Raw genomic sequence first — 26749 nt, forward strand, 5'->3', positions numbered from 1 at the left:
TAGTATTCATGTTTTGAAAGACACATGGAAATGTGTATAAACACGATAACTGAAGATATTTCATTTTACAATTAAAAAAAACTTTTAAAGTTAATAAATATGCTTTCTAATTTTCAATTGGGATACTTTCATTTTTCATTTTATTTTCCAGTGTGAGATTCCTATCTCTAAGATCTTAACTGACTTCCCCATGCCTACATTTTATGATGTGTACCTTGAATATACTGATGAAAATCAACACCAATATATTTGGGCTGTGCCTGTGTTAAACTTAAATCTTCAGCACAATAAAATATTTGTGAACCAAGGTAAGGCATCCATACATACCACTCTTTCTCTGAGCTGAAGTCAATAAACCAGTCAACCAACATGATAATTTAATAAATCACAGATTATAAGAATGGTCATAGATTCTCTCTGAGTATAAGTTTCTATATAGCATGCCTAAAAGTAAAACAGTAAGGTTGCTGGTATATTTAGAAATTTTTACTAAATATATCAGGCTTATTATTAAGAAATTATGTTATTGCTAAAAGTGTATCCTGAGAAAAATTAGTAGAACTGTAAAATCAGGGCTAATTTTAGTAGAAAAATTAGTAGAACTGCAAAAGTTCTCCTTGAGAGCCATCTTGAAGAATTGAAGGTATTTTTTAAATGCTATCTTTTTTTTTTTTTTTATTTTTTATTATAAAAGACAGTAGCTCCGGCAAGTGGCTTCTGACTCGGCGCATGTTCTTAGTGGATGCACTAAGTGGAAGAGAAAACGACTTAGGAAGTCAGCCAAGATTAATTCGAGTTGCTACCCAAATATCACTGAGGTAAACAAACGTCTAATGCACTAAATGAGTCTTAGAGTATATGGGAAAATGTGGTATTGAAAGTACTGACCTGTAATTATCAGATGAAAACAATAAGAACACCTGAACTGGAACAATACATAATGTGTTTTTAGATGTCCCGATAGATTGGGATACACTAATAGAGGGGAGAATTACGTCAGAAGAGATTAAGGACTTTTGCCAAAATTCATATTGTAGGCCCACTCTAGACCTGCTAAATTAGAACGGGTTGAGAGGGGAAAAGTGAAGATCAGTGGGCTGAAGCAGGTATGTTAGAGCCTGCCAGGTGATTGCAATAGGCAGGCCTCCTCTGGCTCCATCTCCTTTAACAGCTACTGTTCTAGGTTGGCCCTCATTAATTATCAACACCTCACTCTTCCTAGGATACTTTTTTTTTAAAAATAAATTTATTTATTTATTTTTGGCTGTGTTGGGTCTTCCTTGCTGCGCACGGGCCTTCTCTAGTTGCAGCGAGCGGGGGCTACTCTTCGTTGTGGTGCGCGGGCTTCTCATGGCGGTGGCTTCTCTTGTTGTGGAGCACGGGCTCTAGGTGTGTGGGCTTCAGTAGCTGTGGCACATGGGCTCAGTAGTTGTGGCTCGCAGGCTCTAGAGCACAGGCTCAGTAGTTGTGGTGCGCGAGCTTAGTTGCTCCGCGACATGTGGGATCTTCCCGGACCAGGGATCGAACCCGTGTCCCTTGCATTGGCAGGCAGATTCTTAACCACCGCACCACCAGGGAAGTCCCTTCCTAGAATACTTTAATGATGACCCTGCCTTAGGGTAGTGCCTTGCAGCCCTCGTGTGTCTTCTCCAGTGTGAGATTCCTATCTCTTAAGACCTTAACCAGCCTTCCCACTCCAATATTTTATGATGTGCACCTTGAATACACTGATGAAAATCAACACCATCTTCTTTCTGGCACTTCAACATACATTATTTTTTTCATTTTGATTTTTATGATAACCTTATGAGGTAGGCAGTACAGAAGTTTTGTCATATACCTTGCTGAAATCCAACTGTGCTGTTTTTAGCAGTCCCTCAATCTAATGTAGTATCCCTAGTGAAAACGAAATTGAAACTAGTCACGCCTGATTTGCTCTTGGAGAAACTATGCTGGCCACTGGTGCTTGGCATTTTCCTTTCTGAGTTTACAAACTGTACATTACTAATGCATTGAATTCAGCAAAATGTACCCCATTATGTGCCCTAAACAGTATTAGATATGACACAGTATTTTGTTAAGAATTCATCTTCTTTGAAAATTAGGACATTACCTGCCTTCCTCTAGGCTTCATGTAACACTTCTCTTTTGAGTAGTCCTCAAAAGTGGTGCACAGTACTTCACTGATTTCATTTGTAAACTTCATAGGACCTAGATCAACAAGAGTTTCTAATTTGTCTCAGAGGTTATATTTCAATATAAAGTTTTGACCACTTCAAATAGCCTATGTTGTTACCATTAGTTTATGTTTGACCTCTAGTTTTTAGTAACTGGTAGTTCTGAGATCACCAAGACTATCCATATCTAATTCAGAAGAAACAATAAGTTAAATGTATGTTTAAGGGCCTAGATGTATTTATAACTAAAAATGAATTTTCTTTTAAACAGTATCCGCCTTGTGCCCAACACAAAAAATGGAAATATCTACCCTCCCTTAATTACCATTGCCTACAGTGACATTGATATCAAAGATCCCAACAGCCAGTCTGTGAAGGTGAGTTCCTTCCTAATCATTGCCTCTCTATGTGTTAGTATAATGCTGATAGAGTTCGTGTTATGGTCAAAAGACAATTAGTCCTTTTTAAAGTTTTAAGTAAACATGGCACTTTATATAGTCAAGACTTAATTATTTTTTACTAATAGTGGTAAGAGGTGAGTTCTTATGGATCCTGGGTATAAAAAAGCAAGAATTATGTTTGTCAGTAGACAGCGTCACCAGCAGCTGGGCCTCCCTGTTCGGTATCCTGGGGTATGCTGAGCCATGCGGCATCTGCTCCCGTCCTCTTTGGCCACCTTGCTTCTGTTAAGATTTTGCCTCCTTGACTAACTAAACCAGGAACTCAGACCTTAAGTGGGCATGTGTGTTCCTCTTCTCACCAGTCTTGCCCACTTGATAGAGACACAATTCAACAGGCAGAAAGAGAATCAAATTATCAGCTTTATAACTAGTAGCGCTGAAGTGAGCTAGAGAATGCAGTTTGGACCTGCAGCCAATTAGTCTTCTGCTGTTTCCCAACTCAGTTAAATTTAACCACAGAACTAAAATCCTCCCCTGCCGCGCAGGGCCTGTATATGGAAGCGATACCACGTACACACTGAAAACAGGCTACACCAAAGAGAATGAGCCTGGGGAAGGCCGAGCCGCACGACACAGTTCCTCCTCTGTACCTCACCAGGCAGGTGAAGCACCCCTGCTTTGACGAGGGGTAAATGAGAGAGGGTAGAGATCAAAAGCAAGCTAATCCTTCTGTACTTCTTCCTCATTCCCTGTCCTCTCCAGAAACATGAGACTTGGAAGGTGAGCATTCCTTACCTCCAAGACTCACTAATAGCTTTTAATTCCTATTATTTTACTTTTCTGAATTTTAATATTCTAGTTCTTCAGCCAGTGCTTTTGGCCCCTCTGTTGTGCTTGTACTTGTGCTCAGTTACTATTTGATTCAGGCTTTCATTAAGTGAAAAGTAGGCACATAAATAACTTTTCTCTGAAAGATTTCACATCCTCATTTGTATTACCTGATTTCATGTTAAAATTAGCTTCAATTGCCTGTATTTGTATACAGTATAGTGAGAGGAGAAGAAAATCCAGAAACATGCTTAGTAACAACAAAAGACTTCCTGGTTTACGTGTTCCTGGAATGGTCATCCTTGGGTAGTCAGGAATATATTTATCTTAAAATAAAACACTTCTGGGTATTTTCTTTAAATATTTTTCTCGTCCAAAATATTCTAAACTAAGTCTTGACAAGTTAGAAAACAAGAGAAAAAAGTTGAGAGAATCATAAAACCATATTGAGGAAGTCCACCTCAAATTCATTCTAATTGTAGAATGTACAGTTCTTTCATCATTTCTTAATTTCTCATGACAGCTATTGTAAAGTTCTACATTCATTTTAAGTATCCAGCTACATCTCTGCTCTCTCACCAATCGCAAATAACCTATCTTCGTATTTTACTGAGCAGATCAAAACCATCCAATATGAATTCCCTCAGATTTCCTCTTTAATACTTAAGTATCTCTGTTTCATTATCTTTCCTGACTCCTGTTCCTGTTTCTAAGAAAAAAGGACCCTTCCCCCTTTCTTAAGCGAACTTTCAACCTGTACTTGTTTAGGGTACTCCCTCCAGTATCCTGTTTCACCCACAACCCTTTATTCAAAGGAAAGGTCCCTTTCCTTTGCTTATAATACCCTTCAGGTTGCCCCATCTTAAAAACAAACTAACACAACCAAACAGTAAAATCTTCCATCAACTCTGCCAGCTGTTCAGCTTGCTATCATGTGTCTTTCCTTGGTTTCCCAACCATTTACTCTTTCATCATTTGCAGTTTTGCTCTTGCCATTTGCTTCTTTGAAAACCTGTTTCATGAAGTCAGCAATGAATTCCACATACACTGGCTTTATTTCTTTAACTTGACACTTATACAGTTGACCCTTAAACAACATGGGTTTGAACTGCAGGGTCTACTTATACATGGGTTTTTTTTTTTCTTCACTAAATATGTACCACAGCACTACACGAAGTTGGTTGAATCCATGGATGCGGAGGGCCAACTCTAAAGTTCTGTCTGGATTTTTGACTGCACGGGGGTTGGTGTCCCTAACCCCTGCATTGTTCAAGGGCCAGTTGTACAACATTTGACACTACTGGTGACCTCCTCCTTCTTGAAACTCCCTGTTCATGACCTTGGTAAGACTTAGGTATCTTCCCTCTCCTACTTCTCACACTCCTGTTTCTCTTAACCCTTTACTGGTTCTTCTTTCTCCTGTCTCAATATAGTGGTATCCCTAAGATTCTTGTTCAGCCTTTTGATTAATCTGCCATCTTAGGCTGTGATTGTTTAGCCAGTTGCTGAATTCTTGATACATAAGATCAGTCACACTCCTCAGTTACAGAAACCTATCAGAAAATGAAATATGGTTAATTTGGCTTGACTGCTATTAATGAACCTAACCTAACTCCTAATGAAGCCCTCTTTCTTTAACATGTGTTCAAAAGGGATGTTTAAAGTAGCAAGAATAATTCCCAAAAGCGTATTCATTTATGTATTGATACAAATAAGGGCCAACTCTAGTAACATTGATAGTTCAAAAGTATGACATTTATGGTAAAATTCAGCTACAAATGTATTTTTATAGTAAAAGTAGGTTTGTGTTATATAACTTCAGTATGGCTAATTTGCTTTCTTTTAAATATCAGGTTTCTTTCTCGGTCACATATGAAATGGATCAAGGAGAAGCACATGTCCAGACAGATGTGAGTTTATTTTAACCTGTAAAATACTTACAGTATATTTTTTAATTAAAAAAAAAGTTTTTACATGTACAGGAAAGTTGTCAAAATAAAGAGATCTGCAATATATCCCTCACCCAGCCTCCCCTAATGTTAACATCTTACCTGATGGTAGTACAGTGATCTTAATCAGAAAATTAATATTGATGTAGTCCTGTTAACTAATCTAAATACTCTTTGGATTTTACAGATTTTTTTCACTATCCTTCTTCTGTTTCAGGACCCAGTCCAGGGTCACATATTACTTCTAGCCATCGTGTGTATCTTTAGATCTGACAGGTCCTCTGTCGTTCTTTGTCTTTCATGACTGACACTGGTATTTTGGCCCTCAGTTGGGTTTATCTGATATTTTCCCATGATTAAATGTAGTTTTAGCACAAATGCCACAGAAATGATGTTGTACCCTTCTCAGCAAATCATATCAGAAGATACTTGATGTCAGTGTATCTTATTAACAGTGATGTCAACTTCGATCATATGGCTAAGATGGTGTCCACAGAGTTCTCCACTGTATTTTTCCACTTATAATTAATAAGTATCTTGTATCTTGTGAGGAGATACTTGAGATTATGCAAATATCCTGCTCCTCATTATTCTTTTGCCCTCTAATTTTAGCACCCATTGTTAATTCTTGCCAGTAAAAAGTGTTACTGTGACATTTGTCTGATGGTGATTGTATATTTCCATCATTTCTTCTATATTTGTTAATTAAAGTTCTACTATAAGGAGGAACTGTCCCTTTGTCCACATTGATTTATTTATTCAATTATTTATTTAAATCAGTATGGACTCATGGATATTTATTTATTCTAGCAATGATAATTCATTACTATCTATTTTCTTGCTCAAATTGTCCCAGATTTGACCATTGGGGGTTCCTTAAATTTGGCTCCTATGTCCTTTTAGCCACTTTCCACCACCATTTTTTGAGTACTTCCTTACTTTCTATTTACAGTATCTTTGAACATGGATGAAATTACTTTATGAAATTACATAAATTCCAAAAATTTTTTTTTTCCTTTAGATTGCTTTGGGTGTGTTGGGTGGACTAGCTGTTTTATTGTCTCTTTTGAAGACAGCAGGTTGGAAGAGACGCATTGGGAGTCCCATGATCGATTTACAGGTATGATCACAGGAATTTTTTAAGTATATTTTTATCTTTTGGCTGTTTTATATCCTTCTAATAAGACACAGCTAGAGAATGAGTAAAAAGAATGAGTAAAAAGTTCTCTGGTGTATAGGACTAAGAGAGGTGTATGCTCATTTCCCTCCCGCGTTGCTGTGGGCCAGTCTGCACCCAACGGCAGTGCTGTTCTTGTTTCCTCACGTCCTCACCAACACTTGCTGTTTTTCCAGGCTTTCCATTTTTTGCCAATTTGGTGGGGTAAGTAATATGTTATTCTTGATTTAATTTTCATTTCTCTGATTACTCTTCGTATGCTTTATTAATCATTTGGGTTTCCCCTTCTGTGAACTTCCTGTTTATATCCCTTGCCCATTTTTCTAATTAAGTTTTCAGTTTTTCTTGTTTATTTAAACAAGTTTTTTTTTTTTTAAAGATTTATTTATTGATTGATTGATTGATTGCTATGTTGGGTCTTCGTTTCTGTGCTAGGGCTTTCTCTAGCTGCGGCAAGTGGGGGCCACTCTTCATCACGGCGCGCGGGCCTCTCACTATCGCGGCCTCTCTTGTTGCGGAGCACAGGCTCCAGACGCGCAGGCTCAGCAGTTGTGGTTCACGGGCCCAGTTGCTCCACGGCATATGGGATCCTCCCAGACCAGAGCTCAAACCCGTGTCCCCTGCATTAGCAGGCAGATTCTCAACCACTGCGCCACCAGGGAAGCCCCCTAAACAAGTTTTTATATTTTATTTATTTAGAGTTTTATGTATTTTCTAAATATAAATCCACTTTTGGTTTTTGATGTTGAAATGTATTCTCCAAGAGTGATTCATGTGTTATTTTATCTATGTGTTACTTTGTTTAACAGAAACTCTTGACTTTAATATTGTCACATCTGAATAGGTTTTCATATTATGGCATGTGCTTTTAGGATCTTGTTTAGGAAAGCCTCCCCTATCTCAAGATCAAAAAGGTATTCTCCTGTATTTTATTCTATTAACTTTAGAGTTTCTCTTCTCAATCTTTTTTTATGTTTGTTTTTATTTTTATCTATCATTTTTTGAATATTTACTATGTGCCAGGCACTTTTTTAAGCGTTACGTGTATAGTTCATTTAGTCTTCACAATAGCTCTATGAAGTTAGGTATTATTATCATTCCCATCTTATACATGCTGAAATTGTGGCAGAGGTTAAGTAAGTTTCCTATTCATTTAATTTTTATAGCAACAAAGTAATAGGTGGTATTTCCATTTAGCTGATTAAGAACATGAGAAAGGCACGTAGTAAACTTGTTTGTGCTGGGATATCTTCCTGACTCCAGAGCCAATGTGCCAAGGAATCAGAGGAGGGGGGCTTGATTTACTGTCTGGGATAGTCAAGAAAGACTTCCAAGAGAAGTGAACTTTAAGCTGGGTTATCTGCGCATTCCACAAATAGTCACTGACAGCCAACTGTCTGAGTGCCAGGCGCTCTACTAGGCACTGGGGGGGTTGTGGTAATGAGCAAAGAGAGACATGGTCTCTGCCCTCAGAGCTCACAAGAGTTTGCCAGAGAGAAGAAGGGAAGAATATTTGTAGAATCAATGCCCATTTCATTCCCCAAAACATTTGAGATGAAAGTGTGGAGTAGTTAATTATTGAGTAAGTGGTTGGAACTGGCAGATGAGGCTAAACATTTAATTTTTGTCTAGGTTGTGGAGGACCTTGTGAGTCAGGAATTTATATTTTAATAAGGAGTCACTGTACATTTTTAAGAAGGAGAGTAAAACAATCCAATTTACATTTTAGAAAGCCAACTCTGATGGTAGTATAGAGGATACATTGGAGAGAAGGATTGCAAACTCGAAGAAAATTAGGAAGCAGTTCTAAATTTCTTAGATGGTGAAAGATGAGAAGGGTTGAATAAGACAGAGGCTATTGGGAATGGATCAAAAGGTTAGGACCCAAAAGGTGTCTAGGAAGTAGCTGCAGTTGGTCTTTCTAACTGATCTACGTATACATGAAACAAGGCTTCAAGCTTGAGAAACTGGGTAGATAACATGTTATTAAAATAATAGTATAAATAGATTGTGTCTATAATGGCTGTAATTCTCTTTTTAAATTGCAGACAGTTATGAAATTCTTGGTTTACTATGCTGGTGACCTGGCCAATGTTTTCTTTATCATCACTGTGGGAACAGGTCTTTACTGGCTTATTTTCTTCAAAGTAAGTGATTTTCTGAATTTAACCTAAGTGCCAGTACCTGAATAACTTGTAAGCTTTCTTTATAAAGGAACTGTCTTTAGTTGAGGATATTTCTGATCAAGAGTATTGGGGCAAGTGCTAAACTCACCATTCCCTGAGTGTGCTGTGTTTATTGAGTGCACCACCACCTTCCTCTTTTATGCTTTCTTTGGGTTATAACTTGTGTTTAGTAAAAACTTTGTATGGTCATATTTAGCAGCATAATTTTTATCATAGGCACAGAAGTCTGTCTCTGTTTTGCTACCAATGCCGGCTCAGGAAGAACGTTTTGTTACTTATGTGGGATGTGCTTTTGCTCTGAAGGTAAGTTTCAAAGCACGGGTTACTGAATTTAAAAGACCTGCTAATAAGCACATAAGTCTTTAAAATTAAACTGCTTTCAAAATCTTTGGTGTAAAATTTAGTTTAATTTTGGAAGAAAGCGTGAATTAATTCTGTTTTACTAGGAAGTCTACTTTTATTTATAATAGTTATCTTATTCTGAAGATCTGCCTGAAATAATTTATTATTATTTAATTTAACCTGTTAATTGAGAGTAAAAGGTACCATGCTGGATAAAGTGCTGAACTCTTAGCATTTGTTCTCTGCCTCCATATTCCTTTCCTCTTCTTCCCATGGCAACCCCCCTCTCTACTTCATTGTTGTGTCGATGGATGTGAAGCTCTTTACATGCTTCTGTGGTAGATCTCATCCAATTGTGTTGTGATTATTAAGTGTCTGATGTTCCCACTGATCTGTGAGCTCCACGAAGAGAGGAATCATCCCATACTTAGATTTTTATCCCTTGTTTGATCAATAATGTACCTGCTAGGAAGAAGCCTTAGTTTAAACATATTCTGTAAATGAAAATACCAGAAATAAGGAAAAAAAACAACAGTGAGAGCATGCTAAAACTTTAATTAGGACAAGCAAATTATAGTTGGAAATACCTTTACTTATAAAGAAGTTAGATGATCTAGAAAACAAAGTATGCTTTTGGAAACGTTGGGAAAGAGAGACAATTAATGCAAGATCCCTGTAGGAGGAGGAGGTAGTGTGTCTCCTTTCATATCCCTATTTCAAAGAAAGACAGAAAAAGGGAAGTGGAATTAATATGTATATAAAAATTCTGTGAATTTGGTGATTCCGTTCTTTTGTGAGCTTCTGTTGATCTCCTAATGGTATTACGACTTTGTAACTTGTGAAAATTACATATTCTTGTGATTACAGTATGTTTGTTTCTTTTTTTTATTGAAGTATAGTTGATTTACAACATTGTGCCAATCTCTGCTGTGCAGCAAAGTGACTCAGTTATACACATAGAGACACTTTTTTTAATATTCTTTTCCATTATGGTTTATCACAGGATATTGAGTATAGTTCCCTGTGCTATACATTAGGATCCTGTTTATCCACTCTGTATATAATAGTTTGCATCTACAAACCCCAAACTGCTAGTCCATCCCTCTCTGTCCCCTTCCCCTTGGCAACCACAAGTCTGTTCTCTGTGTCTGTGAGTCTGTTTCTGTTTTCATAGATAAGTTCATTTGTGTCATATTTTAGATTCCACATGTAAGTGATATCATATGGTATTTGTCTTTCTCTTTCTGACTTACTTCACTTAGTATGATAATCTCTAATTGCATCCATGTTGCTGCAAATGGCATTATTTCGTTCTTTTTTATGGCTGAGTAGTATTCCATTGTATATATGTACCACATCTTCTTTATCCATTCATCTGTCAATGGACATTCTTAAAGAATCACTGTTGGTTTCAGAAGCAGGCTTAATGCAGATACTTTAAGGTGCTTTGTTTGTCATTCTCAGGCTCTGCAATTTTTGCATAAGCTCATCTCCCAGATTACCATAGACATATTCTTTATTGATTGGGAGCGACCTAAAGGAAAGGTTCTTAAAGCTGTTGAAGGTAATGAAAGTAACCATTTGTACCAAGATTCTTTTGCCACCATTGTAGAGCAAAGAAGGTGAAACGCTTTTACTCATTTTATCTCCCCTACCAGGTGAGGGTGGTGTTCGGAGTGCTACCGTTCCCGTAAGCATATGGAGAACATATTTTGTGGCAAATGAATGGAATGAAATTCAGACTGTGAGAAAAATTAACCCACTCTTTCAAGTACTTACTGTCCTCTTCCTTTTGGAGGTATAAACTGTTTGATGTAATTGTATACAACTTATGGGTACCTCATAAATGTTAATATAATTCCAGCTAAGTTTTCATGTCAGTGGAAGAGTTTTCTAAAGGTTAAAATATTGTAATCAAGCCATTAAAAAATACACATAACATGAAATTTACCATCTTAGTCATTTTCAGTATACAGTTCAGTACTGTTAAGTACATTCCCGTTGTTGTGCAGTAGTCTTTAGAATTCTGTTCATCTTGCAAAACTAAAACTCTGTACCCATTAAACAACAGCTCCGTCTTCTCCCCTCTCCCCAGTGCCTGGAAACCACCATTCTACTTTCTGTCTTTTTGAATTTGTCTACTGTAGGTAAGGAGTGATTTTTAAACCACTGGTTTGTAGCAGAATCCCATAGGAAGCTTTTGCAGAATACCTATGCCTTACCTCACCCCTCGAGATCATGTTCAATTCCGTAGCTCTGAGGTGAGCCCAGGTATCTATATTTTAAGAACCCCCCCCCCATTATTCATAGTCTCACTCCTGTATTAGAACCACTATTAGAAGGTTGAAATTTTCTAACAAATTATCATTGAACACCTACTATGGACTGTATTCTGTCTTAAGACCTGGGGCTGTAGCTTAACAAGACACACTGAATGGGTACATGCTTGTGATCCCTTTACAGTTATTTCACGGATCTGGGTAGAATTATTAAAGAAGTATTCAGTACTGAATATGAGACTGAAATATGGAAACTGTATGAGTAACAGGTTTTCTCTAGAATTAGCTGCTTAAGTAAGGTTAGATATGAATTATTAACTTGTATGTCTGTCTGCCTTCCTTCCTTTTTACTTCTTTCCCGCTTTTCTCCATCCTTTCCTTTTTAAACCTAGAGGAACGTGTGTGTCCCTAGGATATATGAACACTGTCTCAAAAATTCATTTATAGTAGTGTTTTTTAAAGCTTTAAAAGGTGTTATGTGAGAAAAAAGTATTATAATGAAGTAAGTTTGGAAAACACTGGATTCAATAAAGTCATGTAGATTCCTTTACCATAAAACTTTCCAGAGCTTTTATTCTATGAGGGTGGAAGGCATGGAGGTGAGTATAATATACTAACTAAACTTATTTAACCATGGCTTCCTTTTATCAAAGATGATATCTTCCTCAAAAGACATTTTGGAAAATACTGTTTTAAAGTATAAAAGATATTTTACATAGTGCCTGGCATATGTTAAAACGCATGAAATACTGGTTGTTCATTGGTAGTTTACTGAAGAAAGCTTTATTGAAGAGAATACCAAATGAACTGGCTAAATATTTTGTATTAAATACTTTGTAATTAAAATACTGGATAATTATTTTTATCTAGATTTTCTACCATTTATACAAACTTGAATACTTTAGTTTTTCAAGGTAAGGAGTAGAGAGGAGGGTCTCATTTTCAGACTAGAGGAGTTTTCTTTATCTATGTCTGTTTAAATTATTTTTTCTTCTTATTTCAGGTTGTGGGATTCAAGAACTTAGCATTAATGGACTCATCTTCTAGTCTTTCCAGAAGCCCACCTAGCTACATAGCTCCTTATAGCCGCATTTTGAGATATGCGGTGTCTACTGCTCTTTGGCTAGTCATTGGAATTATACAGGTAACAAGAGATTGTTCTTTTAAGCAACATTGCCTCTCTATATTTTTAACTCTGTTTACATGCTAATCCTCAAAATTGAACACAGCATGATTTCTATAGTATAAAGAAGGTGATAAGAACAACAATAATAATAACTAATAGCTAATTTTTACATAGTATGATAATCTAGGCACTGTGTTAATGAACTGCATTACACAAATTAACTTACTTAATCTTTATAGTAGCCCTCAGAGATAGATTCTTTTAGTATCCTCATTTTATAGCTGAGGATGCTGAGGCACAGAAAGGTTAAATATTTACCTAAAGTCATGCAATTAGAAATTGGCAGAACTGGAATTTGAACCCAGGCAATCTGATTTCAGAGTTCATTTCTTATCAATAGTGGGACTCTGAAGGGTCTTTCAGAGTCTGAAGCTTTCTAGTCACAGGATTTAGTTTATATATAATGATGGGAATTGCTAAGGTACCCTTAATCTTTTCTTTTCTTTTGAAATGTAACTTATAGTTTACGTTTATCTGTATATCATTAAATCTCTCAAAAACCAGTACCCCTTCTGAAATCTTCTTTGAAATATTTATTGAAATAGCTGAAACTAAAAATAAATCTTCTCAGGTCCCAGGGCTCTAGCAGAGGATCTTTTCTATGTTTACTTCCCTTATCTTCTTAAAGCTTTAAAAAAAAGAACAAAAGGAAGAAAAGAAAGAAAGAAGCAGCAGCTACAGCGCTTAACTCTGATCTCTGCATTTCTTTCTCTTGCTTACAGACACTCCCATGAGTGGCAAAAGGCTTTCTGTTTGATTAAGATCTCTTTAACTTTTAAGTAAGCAAATGAAGGTGGGACCTCTAGAAAGAATAGGTTGAACTTCCTATAAACTGGAGAGCAAATATTTGCCTTAAAAGCTTATTTTAAAAGGTCTTTGGGATTGAAATCCCAAAATTCCTACAGAATTGGACCCAGGTGTCATTCCGTAACTTAAGAATAGACTCTTTTAAATTTGCATTTATTTTAAGTTGGTGAGACTTGTTCAGACTTGAAGCTATAGGATAGAGCTAGTGAGGGATAGTTTGACAATCGGAAAAGGAAGAGAAACAGAAATTAGGATTTGAAATAAAATTCGATTAAAAGAATATGGGGTTTGATTTTTTTCCCTTCCAGTTTTATTGAGATATAACTGACATACAACACTGTAGAAGTTTAAGGTGTACAGCATAGTGATCTGACTTACACACATCATGAAATGATGACCACAGTAAGTTTAGGGAACATCCAGCATCTCATATAGATACAAAATTAAAGAAATAGAAAGAAAAATATTTTTCCCTTGTGATGAGAACTCTTAGGATTTATTCTCTTAACTTTTATGTATAACCTAAAACAATGTTAATTATATTTATCATGTTGCACATTCCGTCCTTAGTACTTATTTATCTTATAACTAGAAGTTTGTACCTTTTGACTGTCTTTATCCACTTCCCCCCACTTCCCCCTCCAGCTCCCACCTCTGGTAACCAGAAATCTCATCCCTTCTTCTAAGAGTTTGTTCATTTGTCTGTTTGTTTTTGATGTATAATTAACCTACAACACTATGTTAGTTCCTGGTACACAGCATAGTGATTTGATATTTCTATACATTTCAAAATGATCACCATGATAAGTCTAGTTACTGTCTGTCAACCGTATTATGGGGTTTGATGTTTATCATCAGTATAATAGTAAGAAAATATTTATTTTTACATATACCAATATAAGTTTTTGTGAATAGATCAGATTTATCTGGGTGTAGAGAATTTAAGGGAATACCATCTGAAGCTTTTCATATTGGTTGAGTACAACAATACAGAAACCCCAAATAGCAGTGGCTGAAATAAAAGTGACTTTTCTGTCTCCCGTGAGAAAGAAGAGCAGAGGTCGGCAATGCAGGGCCATCAGGGTGGCTGCTGTCAGGCCCAGATGCCTGTTGTTCTGCTCTGCCCCTCAGGACTTCACCTCTAAGGTCACCTCGCAGTCCATAATGGCTGATGGAGCTGCAGGGGTGAGCCAGGGGAGAAGACCTCACCCTTTCCTCTTTTTTTTTTCACTATGAGTTTTAACTGAAAACATTAAAACAGCTTAACTACTCATAATGAATTATGAAACTGTAATAGTTAAATTGTATTATCATTTATGAGGCATTTATTCTTCCTTATTTTGTAGACCTGCAAGAAAGTTTGCATACTTGTGTTGTTTTCTGTTCTGCATTTCCGAGGAAGATTATTAAGAGAAAGTCTAAAAGTTTTATAAATCAAAACCCAACTGAGAAGTAAAATATAAAGAGAAAAATTTATATATAGCTGAGCATAGGTGGTTTTTAGCTCACGTTTTAGGTATGAAAACAATTTAGCTCATTTCACGTGAAACACAAGCAGGTAAAGTAGTAAAGCTGAATCATGAAAACCCCTATCAGTTGTTTTTAACATGCCTCTTAATTTTTCTTTCCCCTGGTTTCTTGTCTTGTGTGCCGGAGTCTCAAACAGAGCAAGTCTCGAACCACTTGAGAGGGTGTCAGTGATAAATGGGCCACGAAGGAAAATGTCAGCAAACACGAAAAAGCAAATCCTGCTATAACTATGTAGTGCACCCAGACTGTTCAGCCACATACCCGTAGATAAATCCAAGTATTGCAGAAAAGAATTCCCTGAAACCCCTGTTCAGCTAGCTTCTCGCCCTTGTAATCCACCTGTGTGGGCAGTGAGCTCAGATGCTCCAGCATGACTGGATGAGGAGGCGGGCAGTGGGGCAAGGGCAGCCCCAACTCAAGGACCATAGGGGCCACAGGGGTCTGGTCCTGTGTGCAGATTGGTGGGCCTGCCGATCGGGGGAGTGCAATGGACGCTCACCCTCTCCTCTTTGAGAGCCCTTTCAGAAGTGTCTTTGACATCTCCTTGGTCAGAACTTGGTCACCTGGCCACACTTCACTGCACCGTCAGCTGGGCAGCAGTGTGCCCACTCAAAAGAAGGGTTCTGTCGCTAAGGGGAAGGGGAAGGATTGTTCGGGCAGCAACTAGCTGTCTTGGGCACAACCGTCTAACCTCGTTCCCATTCTGCTGTCATTTGATAGGAAAGTATTTCTCTCCATGGTCACATTCTCAAACTATCAGTGTTTATTCCTAAAATATCCATAAAAGTTCCTTTAGCCTATTACAGTTCCATAAATTTGTCTATACAAACTCTTCTTTTTTTTTTTTTTTTAATGTCTGAAACATTTATATTAACATATTTCCATACATATTTCCATACAAATACAAATATAAGATTTTTAGAAATTTCATGTAATGTCTGAAACATTTATATTTCCATACAAATAACCCAATGAAAGTTTAGTATTAGTTGTTTTGTTTGTTTTTTTATACTGCAGGTTCTTATTAGGCATCAATTTTGTACACATCAGTGTATACATGTCAATCCCAATCGCCCAATTCAGCACACCACCATCCCCACCTCACCGCAGTTTTCCCCCCTTGGTGTCCATATGTCCATTCTCTACATCTGTGTCTCAACTTCTGCCCTGCAAACTGGCTCATCTGTACCATTTTTCTACGTTCCATATACATGCATTAATATATGATATTTGTTTTTCTCTTTCTGACTTATTTCACTCTGTATGACAGTCTCTAGATCCATCCACGTCTCAACAAATGACTCAATTTCGTTCCTTTTTATGGCTGAGTAATATTCCATTGTATATATGTACCACATCTTCTTTATCCATTCGTCTGTTGAGGGGCATTAGGTTGCTTCCATGACCTGGCTATTGTAAATAGTGCTGCAATGAACATTCGGGTGCATGTGTCTTTTTGAATTACGGTTTTCTCTGGGTATATGCCCAGTAGTGGGATTGCTGGGTCATATGGTAATTCTATTTTTAGTTTTTTAAGGAACCTCCATATTGTTCTCCATAGTGGCTGTATCAATTTACATTCCCACCAACAGTGCAAGAGGGTTCCCATTTCTCCACACCCTCTCCAGTATTTGTTGTTTGTAGATTTTCTGATGATGCCCATTCTAACAGGAGTGAGATAATACCTCATTGTAGTTTTGATTTGCATTTCTCTAATAATTAGTGATGTTGAGCATCTTTTCATGTGCTTCATGGCCGTCTGTATGTCTTCTTTGGAGAAATGTCTATTTAGGTCTTCTGCCCATTTTTGGATTGGGGTGTTTGTTTCTTTGATATTGAGCTGAATGAGCTGTTTATATATTTTGGAGATTAATCCTTTGTCCGTTGATTCATTTGCAAATATTTTCTCCCATTCTGAGGGTTGTCTTTTCGTCTTGTTTATGGTCTCCTTTGCTGTGCAAAAGCTTTGAAGTTTCATTAGGTCCCACTTGTTTATTTTTGTTTTTATTTCCATTACTCTAGGAGGTGGATCAAAAAAGATCTTGCTGTGATTTATGTCAAAGAGTGTTCTTCCTATGTTTTCCTCTAAGAGTTTTATAGTGTCCAGTCTTATATTTAGGTCTCTAATCCATTTTGAGTTTATTTTTGTGTATGGTGTTAGGGAGTATTCTAATTTCATTCTTTTACATGTAGCTGTCCAGTTTTCCCAGCACCACTTATTGAAGAGACTGTCTTTTCTCCATTGTATATCTTTGCCTCCTTTGTCATAGATTAGTTGACCATAGGTGCGTGGGTTAATCTCTGGGCTTTCTATCTTGTTCCATTGATCTATGTTTCTGTTTTTGTGCCAGTACCATATTGTCTTGATTACTGTAGCTTTGTAGTATAGTCTGAAGTCAGGGAGTCTGATTCCTCCAGCTCCATTTTTTTGCCTCAAGACTGCTTTGGCTATTCGGGGTCTTTTGTGTCTCCATACAAATTTTAAGATGATTTGTTCTAGCTCCGTAAAAAATGCCATTGGTAATTTGATAGGGATTGCATTGAATCTGTAGATTGCTTTGGGTAGTATACTCATTTTCACAATGTTGATTCTTCCAATCCAAGAACATGGTATATCTCTCCATCTGTTGGTATCATCTTTAATTTCTTTCATCAGTGTCTTATAGTTTTCTGCATACAGGTCTTTTGTCTCCCTAGGTAGGTTTATTCCTAGGTATTTTATTCTTTTTGTTGCAATGGTAAATGGGAGTGTTTCCATAATTTCTCTTTCAGATTTTTCATCATTAGTGTATAGGAATGCAAGAGATTTCTGTGCATTAATTTTGTATCCTGCAACTTTACCATATTCATTAATTAGCTCTAGCAGTTTTCTGGTGGCAGTTTTAGGATTCTCTATGTATAGTATCATGTCATCCGCAAACAGTGACAGTTTTACTTCCTCTTTTCCAATTTGTATTCCTTTTATTTCTTTTTCTTCTCTGATTGCTGTGGCTAGGACTTCCAGAACTATGTTGAATAATAGTGGTGAGAGTGGACATCCTTGTCTCGTTCCTGATCTTAGAGGAAATGCTTTCAGTTTTTCACCATTGAGAATGATGTTTGCTGTGGGTTTGTCATATATGGCCTTTATTGTGTTGAGGTAGGTTCCCTCTATGCCCACTTTCTGGAGAGTTTTTATCAGAAATGGGTGCTGAATTTTGTCAAAAGCTTTTTCTGCATCTATTGAGATGATCACGTGATTTTTATTCTTCAATTTGTTAATATGGTGTATCACATTGATTGATTTGCGTATATTGAAGAATCCTTTCATCCCTGGGATAAATCCCACTTGATCGTGGTGTATGATCCTTTTAATGTGTTGTTGGATTCTGTTTGCTAGTATTTTGTTGAGGATTTTTGCATCTGTGTTCATCAGTGATATTGGTCTGTAATTTTCTTTTTTTGTAGTGTCGTTGTCTGGTTTTGGTATCAGGGTGATGGTGGCCTCATAGAATGAGTTTGGGAGTGTTCCTTCCTCTGCAATTTTTTGGAAGAGTTTGAGAAGGATGGGTGTTAGCTCTTCTCTAAATGTTTGATAGAATTCACTTGTGAAGCCATCTGGTCCTGGACTTTTGTTTGTTGGAAGATTTTTAATCACAGTTTCAATTTCATTACTTGTGATTGGTCTGTTCATATTTTCTGTTTCTTCCTGATTCAGTCTTGGAAGGTTATACCTTTCTAAGAATTTGTCCATTTCTTCCAGGTTGTCCATTTTATTGGCATAAAGTTGCTTATAGTAGTCTCTTAGGATGTTTTGTATTTCTGCGGTGTCTGTTGTAACTTCTCCTTTTTCATTTCTGATTTTATTGATTTGAGTCCTCTCCCTCTTTTTCTTGATGAGTCTGGCTAATGGCTTATCAATTTTGTTTATCTTCTCAAAGAATCAACTTTTAGTTTTATTGATCTTTGCTATTGTTTTCTTTGTTTCTATTTCATTTATTTCTGCTCTGATCTTTATTTCTTTCCTTCTGCTAACTTTGGGTTTTGTTTGTTCTTCTTTCTCCAGTTTCTTTAGGTGTAAGGTTAGATTGTTTAATAGAGATTTTTCTTGTTTCTTGAGGTAGGCTTGTATAGCTATAAACTTCCCTCTTAGAACCACTTTTGCTGCATCCCATAGGTTTTGGGTCGTCGTGTTTTCATTGTCATTTGTCTCTAGGTATTTTTTTATTTCCTCTTTGATTTCTTCAGTGATCTCTTGGTTATTTAGTAACGTATTGTTTAGCCTCCATGTGTTTGTCTTTTTTACGTTTTTTCCCCTGTAATTCATTTCTAATCTCATAGCGTTGTGGTCAGAAAAGATGCTTGGTATGATTTCAATTTTCTTAAATTTACTGAGGCTTGATTTGTGACCCAAGATGTGATCTATCCTGGAGAATGTTCCGTGCGCACTTGAGAAGAACGTGTAATCTGCTGTTTTTGGATGGAATGTCCTATAAATATCAATTAAATCTATCTGGTCTATTGTGTCATTTAAAGCTTCTGTTTCCTTATTTATTTTCATTTTGGATGATCTGTCCATTGGTGTAAGTGAAGTGTTAAAGTCCCCCACTATTATTGTGTTACTGTCGATTTCCTCTTTTATAGCTGTTAGCAGTTGCCTTATGTATTGAGGTGCTCCTATGTTGGGTGCATATATATTTATAATTGTTATATCTTCTTCTTGAATTGATCCCTGGATCATTATGTAGTGTCCTTCCTTGTCTCTTGTAACATTCTTTATTTTAAAGTCTATTTTATCTGATATGAGTATAGCTACTCCAGCTTTCTTTTGATTTCCATTTGCATGGAATATCTTTTTCCATCCCCTAACTTTCAGTCTGTATGTGTCCCTAGGTCTAAAGTGGGTCTCTTGTAGACAGCATATATATGAGTCTTGTTTTTGTATCCATTCAGCCAGTCCATGTCTTTTGGTTGGGGCGTTTAATCCATTCACGTTTAAGGTAATTATCGATATGTATGTTCCTATGACCATTTTCTTAATTGTTTTGGGTTTGTTTTTGTAGGTCCTTTTCTTCTCTTGTGTTTCCCACTTAGAGAAGTTCCTTTAGCATTTGTTGTAGAGCTGGTTTGGTGGTGCTGAATTCTCTTAGCTTTTGCTTGTCTGTAAAGCTTTTGATTTCTCCATCAAATCTAAATGTGATCCTTGCCGGGTAGAGTAATCTTGGTTGTAGGTTCTTCCCTTTCATCACTTTAAGTATATCATGCCACTCCCTTCTGGCTTGCAGAGTTTCTGCTGAGAAATCAGCTGTTAACCTTATGGGAGTTCCCTTGTATGTTATTTGTCGTTTTTCCCTTGCTGCTTTCAATAATTTTTCTTTGTCTTTAATTTTTGCCACTTTGATTACTATGTGTCTCGGCATGTTTCTTCTTGGGTTTATTCTGTATGGGACTCTCTGCGCTTCCTGGACTTGGGTGGCTATTTCCTTTCCCATGTTAGGGAAGTTTTCGACTATAATCTCTTCAAATATTTTCTCTGGTCCTTTCTCTCTCTCTTCTCCTTCTGGGACCCCTATAATGCGAATGTTGTTGCGTTTAATGTTGTCCCAGAGGTCTCTTAGGCTGTCTTCATTTCTTTTCATTCTTTTTTCTTTAGTCTGTTCCGCAGCAGTGAATTCCACCATTCTGTCTTCCAGGTCACTTATCCGTTCTTCTGCCTCAGTTATTCTGTTATTGATTCCTTCTAGTGTAGTTTTCATTTCAGTTATTGTATTGGTCATCTCTGTTTGTTTGTTCTTTAATTCTTCTAGGTCTTTGTTAATCATTTCTTGCATCTTCTCAATCTTTGCCTCCATTCTTATTCCGAGGTCCTGGATCATCTTCACTATCATTATTCTGAATTCTTTCTCTGGAAGGTTGCCTATCTCCACTTCATTTAGTTGTTTTTCTGGGGTTTTTTCTTGTTCCTTCATCTGGTACATAGCCCTCTGCCTTTTCATCTTCTCTATCTTTCTGTAACTGTGGTTTTTGGTCCACAGGCTGCAGGATTGTAGTTTTTCTTGCTTCTGTTGTCTGCCCTCTGGTGGTTGAGGCTATCTAAGAGGCTTGATGGGAGACTCTGGTGGTGGGTAGAGCTGACTCTACAAACTCTTCTTGATTCTCATAATATTAGGCTTTATTGTTCACTCCTTATATTTCCCCAAACCCAGCTTCTTCAATTTTTAAGTGGCATCTTTTAGTTTTAAACTTTGAATGTTACTGTTTTTCATGTCATTTAAAGGAGTTTTAAAATGTGTACATAGAGTATTTAGGAAAGTCTTTTCAGTATTCACCTGCTATATTCATTTACATATCTGAGTACATTTTATGTGCGAGGCACTGTGCTGAGCTCAGAGATACGCTGTAACAAGAACAAGTCACAGTTGTGACAAGTGCTGTGAAGGGCATCAGCAGGGAGATGAGATAGTGAGTAGAGGGGGAGGTAAGGGGAGTGGAAGTTAGGAATGCGACAGCAGGTGACAGCTTTGAATTGGGTGGTTAGGAAATGTTATCTTTCTCTGAAGTGTATCTAAGAAGGCCTACAATGTAAACTTTTCTCTTTTGATTTATAAAACTTCCCTTTGTAGTATTGTTATTAAATCTATCTAAGAAGACACTTGAAACCATTCCATTTGAATGTTTAACACATTATCTGTAGTTGAAACAGAATACTTGACATATGCTTTTTATGTGCTACTCTATCAGAAAAGATTAATTTGAAAAACAGCAATTTTTCTAGTGGCTTTTTGAATTTAGGAGATGAGCAGAATTGCAGAACCAGACCTAAATCTGGCCATTAATGCATTGGTTTATCCTAAAGCTTTTAAAGCCCCTTACTTCCTCCCCTGGTGTTTGTCCTTTCTTATTTTAATGACACAGAAAAGTTTTTTAAATTCAAAATAAGCTCCCTTAGTGAATCTTAACACAATTCCAAAGCACCCTTCCTTTGACAGAAGAATCAGAAATGATAAGTAGGATTTTATCCCACAGGAATTGTTATTGGCCACTATGTTCTTGGTTGGAACTTCTTTTTTCTTATGACACTATACTGTGACTATAAAAGAAAATTAAATCCTAAAATCTAATAAACATGAACTTGGCTTAATGTTTCAGGTTGTGTTCTTTGCTGTCTTTTATGAGAGATTTATAGAAGATAAAATTCGACAGTTTGTTGACTTGTGCTGTATGAGCAACGTAAGTACTTTCTGACTTTATCTCGCAACTGTTATTTCTTCCTTTTTAAAGGTCATGAGTACACTACAAGAGGCTTTAAAAGTGATTTGCTATGATTGTATTTTCAGTCTGATTTCCAATGGTGGTTAATTCCAGAGATGGTTATAACAAGCTACAAGTTAATATTTACTGTCGTAATTTTTCCTTCTTTCTTTGCAGTTTCTTAATTATGAATTGCTTATGCCACCAAACAGTTGACTCAGCCTGAAGTCCCTGAAAAGTTTTCATATATCAACCCTGTTTCTTCCTTTCTTGGGAGTGTCTCCAGTCTCTTTTGCATCTACTTTTTAAAATAACCTCATTATCCTTTATTATCTTATTATTCTCTTTATATGTTTTCCAAGAATTCAACCCTCATTATTTTGAGAGAAAGGAAGCAATTTTAAGAAGAACTTAATTTTTATTGTTTTGCAGATGAGCTGCTAACTGCTTCTTCTTCTCTTTTGATAGATATCAGTGTTTCTGTTATCCCACAGATGTTTTGGTTATTACATTCATGGTAGATCAGTACATGGGCATGCCGATACTAATATGGAAGAAATGAATATGAATCTTAAAAGAGAAGCGGTATGAATGTATTTTATATCTTTTTGTTTTTTAAGTTGAGAGATGGGTCCTCTTAATCTGGGATTTGTAGTAATCTTTTTAAAAAATCCTCATTGATTACTTTTGAAAGTTGCTAGGATACCAACTCATTACCCTCAACACTGAAAGGGAATGAATCAAATTCCATCCTACAGTTCTTTCAAAGTAACCAAATAATTCATGAGGGAAAGATCTTCCTGTTGGAAGAAAGTAAAAGGAATTCTAAGTTAGAAAATCACCATTTTGTAATTACTAATGGATTAATGCCTATAGGCTACAATCATCAATGGATGCTAAAACAATTAAGTGAAGGATGACAGGGAACTTTTTAATGAGGAATCAGGTTGATATAATCTGAACACACTGGCTCAACCTTACTACAAGTAAAAATTAGGAAAGCTGACATTAGGCACTTCCTCTTATGATGCAGTAAGGAAGTACATAATATCACCCATGAAGTATTCTTGCCTAAGAAAATTGAACCTGAATGTAATCAAGCCTCTAGATCTAACCACCAGTTTACAGGAAATAGAGGGGATAGAGACAAAATAATACCACAGGAAGCAATTAGCCAGATGCAAAATGTTAGGATGTCTCACAGGACAAACGACCCAGAGTCTCCAACAAATCAAAGGCATGAAAAGAAAAGGAGAGGTGGTGGTGGTGGTGGTGGAAGAAGACTGTTAGATATAAGAGAAATTTAAGAAAAAAACCCAATCAAATACAATGTGTAGACTTTGATTGGATCCTGATTCAAACAAACCAACTATAAAAAAATCTTTGGGAAAAATCTTGGAGATTTAATAGACTAAATATTAAATTATATTAAGGAAAGATTAATTTTATTAGGTGTGAAAATGGCATTTTTTTTCAAGGTCTTATTGGTTAGAGATACATACAGAAGTATTTGCAGATGAAATAACATGGTATCTGGGGTTTGCTTTAAAAGAAAAAAGTTGGGAGGATAGATGAAAATTGGTAAAATGTTGGTAATTGTTGAAGTTGGGTGATGGATGGTTTACTGTTCTCTCTACTATGTATATTAGAAAACTTCCATAAGAAAATTTAAAAATAAAAATATGTACTTAAGAGGAAAAACCAAGAGGATTTATTGATTAAGGGACTATACCTGTGACTTGCAAGAACTTAATAGATGATAACAACATCTCAGAGAAGAACAATTTATTTAATACATTGAACTGAATCAGTTGGTTAACTATTAGAAATTATACCTGGACTAAAAGGTTAAATTTCAAAATGAAACTATGAAAACCTAGAAAAGAATATTTCAGATTGGGAGATGACAATCTAAGCATAAAATACAGAAAGCATCAAAAAAGTAACATTTGTTGATTTTACTTTATTGATATAGAACATTTGTATAGACAACAATTATATTAATAAAAGACATAGGGTAAAATTCTCATAGTAAATATGACAAACATATTGATAACTATTGAAAGTCATATAAATCAGTAAGCAAACTAAGTCAAAACCTCAATGGAGGGACTTCCCTGGTGGTCCAGTGGTTAAGACTCCACGCTTCCACTGCAGGGGACACAGGTTCAATCCCTGGTTGGGGAACTGAGATCCTTCATGCCGCAGAGCGTGGCCAAAAAAGAAAAACAAAACAAAAAAACCCAAAAAACTCCCATGGAAAAATGACAAAAAGATTTTTAAAAATATGTAAATAAACAGAAAGAGACTAATAAACCTCTAAAAAATATCCAACTCATAAATCATAAAAGAAATGAATGTGAAAATAACATTTTTACTTTCTTCAAATTATCAAACTTTTTTAAAATAGCTAGTAGCATCAAGGGCAGGGTGAAATGGGCACTGGTCTCAGAATGCATTTTTACAAACCTGCTGGAAAGCATTTGACAAGAGCTTTTTAAGAATTCATTATCTTTGGGACTTCCCTGGTGGTCCAGTGGTACAGAATCCGCCTTACAGTGCAGGGGATGCGGGTTCAATCCCTGGTCAGGGAACTAGGATCCCACATGCTGCGGGACAGCTGGGCCCACGCGCCACAACTACTGAGCTTGCGTGCCTCAGCTAGAGCCCGCACGCCGCAAACTACAGAGCCCATGTGCTCTGGAGCCCACGCACCACAGCGAGAAAGAGGAAAAACCTGCATGCCACAACTAGAGAGAAGCCCGCACGCCACAACTGGAGAGAAGCCCACACACCACAAGGAAGAGCCGGCACACCACAACTAAGACCTGACGCAGCCGAAAATAAAAAAAATAAAGAGTTCATTATCTGTGACTTACTGATTCTATTAATCTAACTCAAGGAAATAATTAGCAATGTGAATAACTACTTAGGTTCAGGATCTTCATCACAGGGGTTATTTATAAGGGCAAAAAATATGTAAAAATGAGAGAATATTAAGTAAATTGGTTTACCTATACAGTGAAACCCTAGGTAAACATTAAAAATCATGTTTTATAGAACATTTAATGACATGGAGAGATGCTGAGGCTATAATGTTAAGTGAAAAAGAAATCAGTACGATCCCAATTTTATGCCATCTATATGTATATGCCTAGACAACAACTGGAAATGAAATACCTTAAAATACCTGTATCTCTTGGTGTTCAGGTTATAGGTGATTTTTTTTCTTTTTTTATATTTCTCCGTATTTTATAAATTATCTGTAGCGGCATGTGCTTTTTTAATCGGGAAAAAATTTTTTTTTTTTTTTAATAGAGAAATTCACTACACATAGACTGCCTTTAAGTCAGTAGAAAACCAAGTGTTATATTATGTTTACAGCTTAGGTTTAGATAAAGGAGGACAATGTTAAGCTCCAGAGTAAGCAAATAAAGTCGAGAATGGAGGCAAGAATACTTATGCTGAACCCTAAAGCATCTATGAGAATTGGCTAGGTCGGGGGTAGGGCAAAATGTTACAGGCATATGGTTCTCAGGATTCAAGTCGTGTCAGAGAGACTTGAAATAGATATCTGGTCTATAACATTAACCATTGGGTCATGTATCACTACCTTTTTTATTGGAATTTATTAAGGAAGCATATTAAAGTGTTTAGAAAACAAAAAAGACCATTTATAAAAGTTAATTCTAAGACTAGACTTTTTGTCATTTATTAAAGAGCAATAAATTAATTATAAAGAAAGCTAAGAATATCAATATACAGTGAACTTAGTATGAGATTTTTTTTTAAGTAGGTCAGAGTAAAGGAGATGATATAGCACCTGCAAGGAAGTATGATGAAATAGAAATTAGTAAAACCTAGAGGGGAGTGGGAACCTTGGTTACTGTTAGAATCTCTTTGTCTCAAATATAATAGTTCAGTACAATTTCAGTTGGCTTCCAAATCTTGTAATGTTAAATATTGTATTTTCTTTTTAAGATAGGCAAAATTTTCATAATCTTGATCTCAATTTAAATTTTTTAACTTTTCAGGAAAATTTGTGTAGCCAAAGAGGTTTGATACCCAATACAGATGGTCAAACTTTTCAAATTGCTATTTCTAGCCAGATGAGACAACAGTATGACAGAATTCATGAGACACTAACAAGGGTTTGTATAAAGGACAATTCACATATATTTTGTCAGTATTTCATGTTATTTAGATACCAAGGATGTAAGGCACGTTGCATTTATCCTTGTCTCTTTTTCACATTAGAAAAATGGCCCTGCTAGACTATTGAGTTCATCAGGAAGTACTTTTGAGCAGAGTATAAAAGCATATCATACTATGAATAAATTTCTTGGCTCTTTCATCGATCATGTATGTATCATCATTTATTTTTAAGCTAGAATCAAAATGCAATTTTAAAAAAGTTAGCGAGGAGTGTCAATTATTTCTTCAGTCAACCAAATCAATGGACTTACGCCTTGTGGGGTTTTTTGTTTGTTTGTTTGTTTGTTTTTGCTGTAAAAACTAATACTGTGGCTTAGGGATGGAGTTAAGTTATGTAAAAGAAAAAGATTTTTACATGTCTATTAGCATAATGATTACCTTAAAATACGTCTATACTGGAATTTTGTTACTTAACAAATATTATCAATTATTTATTGTAGAA

At 36.3% G+C, this 26749-nt stretch overlaps 1 protein-coding gene and 1 pseudogene across 5 annotated transcripts in view; one reads left to right on the forward strand and one right to left on the reverse strand.

Annotated features, from left to right (window-relative positions):
* Positions 1-26749, forward strand: part of TMEM67 (transmembrane protein 67) — a 59045-nt gene that overhangs the window by 26504 nt on the left and 5792 nt on the right. For 3 of the 4 annotated variants that reach the window (XR_014255836.1, XM_082434174.1, XM_082434173.1), the window contains exons 12-25: positions 152-308; positions 695-818; positions 2449-2554; positions 5260-5316; positions 6377-6475; positions 8581-8679; positions 8935-9021; positions 10525-10624; positions 10719-10858; positions 12343-12483; positions 21991-22071; positions 22561-22677; positions 26127-26243; positions 26350-26454. Coding sequence is in view for 3 of the 4 variants with exons in the window: in XM_082434174.1 (XP_082290300.1) it covers positions 152-308; positions 695-818; positions 2449-2554; positions 5260-5316; positions 6377-6475; positions 8581-8679; positions 8935-9021; positions 10525-10624; positions 10719-10858; positions 12343-12483; positions 21991-22071; positions 22561-22677; positions 26127-26243; positions 26350-26454 (1530 nt within the window). In the remaining variant the exon portion in view is untranslated. The remainder of the gene's footprint in view (positions 1-151; positions 309-694; positions 819-2448; positions 2555-5259; positions 5317-6376; positions 6476-8580; positions 8680-8934; positions 9022-10524; positions 10625-10718; positions 10859-12342; positions 12484-21990; positions 22072-22560; positions 22678-26126; positions 26244-26349; positions 26455-26749) is intronic. The other variant, XM_082434175.1, reaches the window with a different exon arrangement.
* Positions 12491-15693, reverse strand: LOC309647157 (signal peptidase complex subunit 1 pseudogene; annotated as a pseudogene). Its single transcript has one exon. The product of its transcript is annotated as a signal peptidase complex subunit 1 pseudogene (transcript).

The sequence above is a fragment of the Balaenoptera physalus genome (genome assembly GCF_965194825.1).
Source record: "Balaenoptera physalus genome assembly, chromosome: 17".
Taxonomy (NCBI): Eukaryota; Metazoa; Chordata; class Mammalia; order Artiodactyla; family Balaenopteridae; genus Balaenoptera; species Balaenoptera physalus.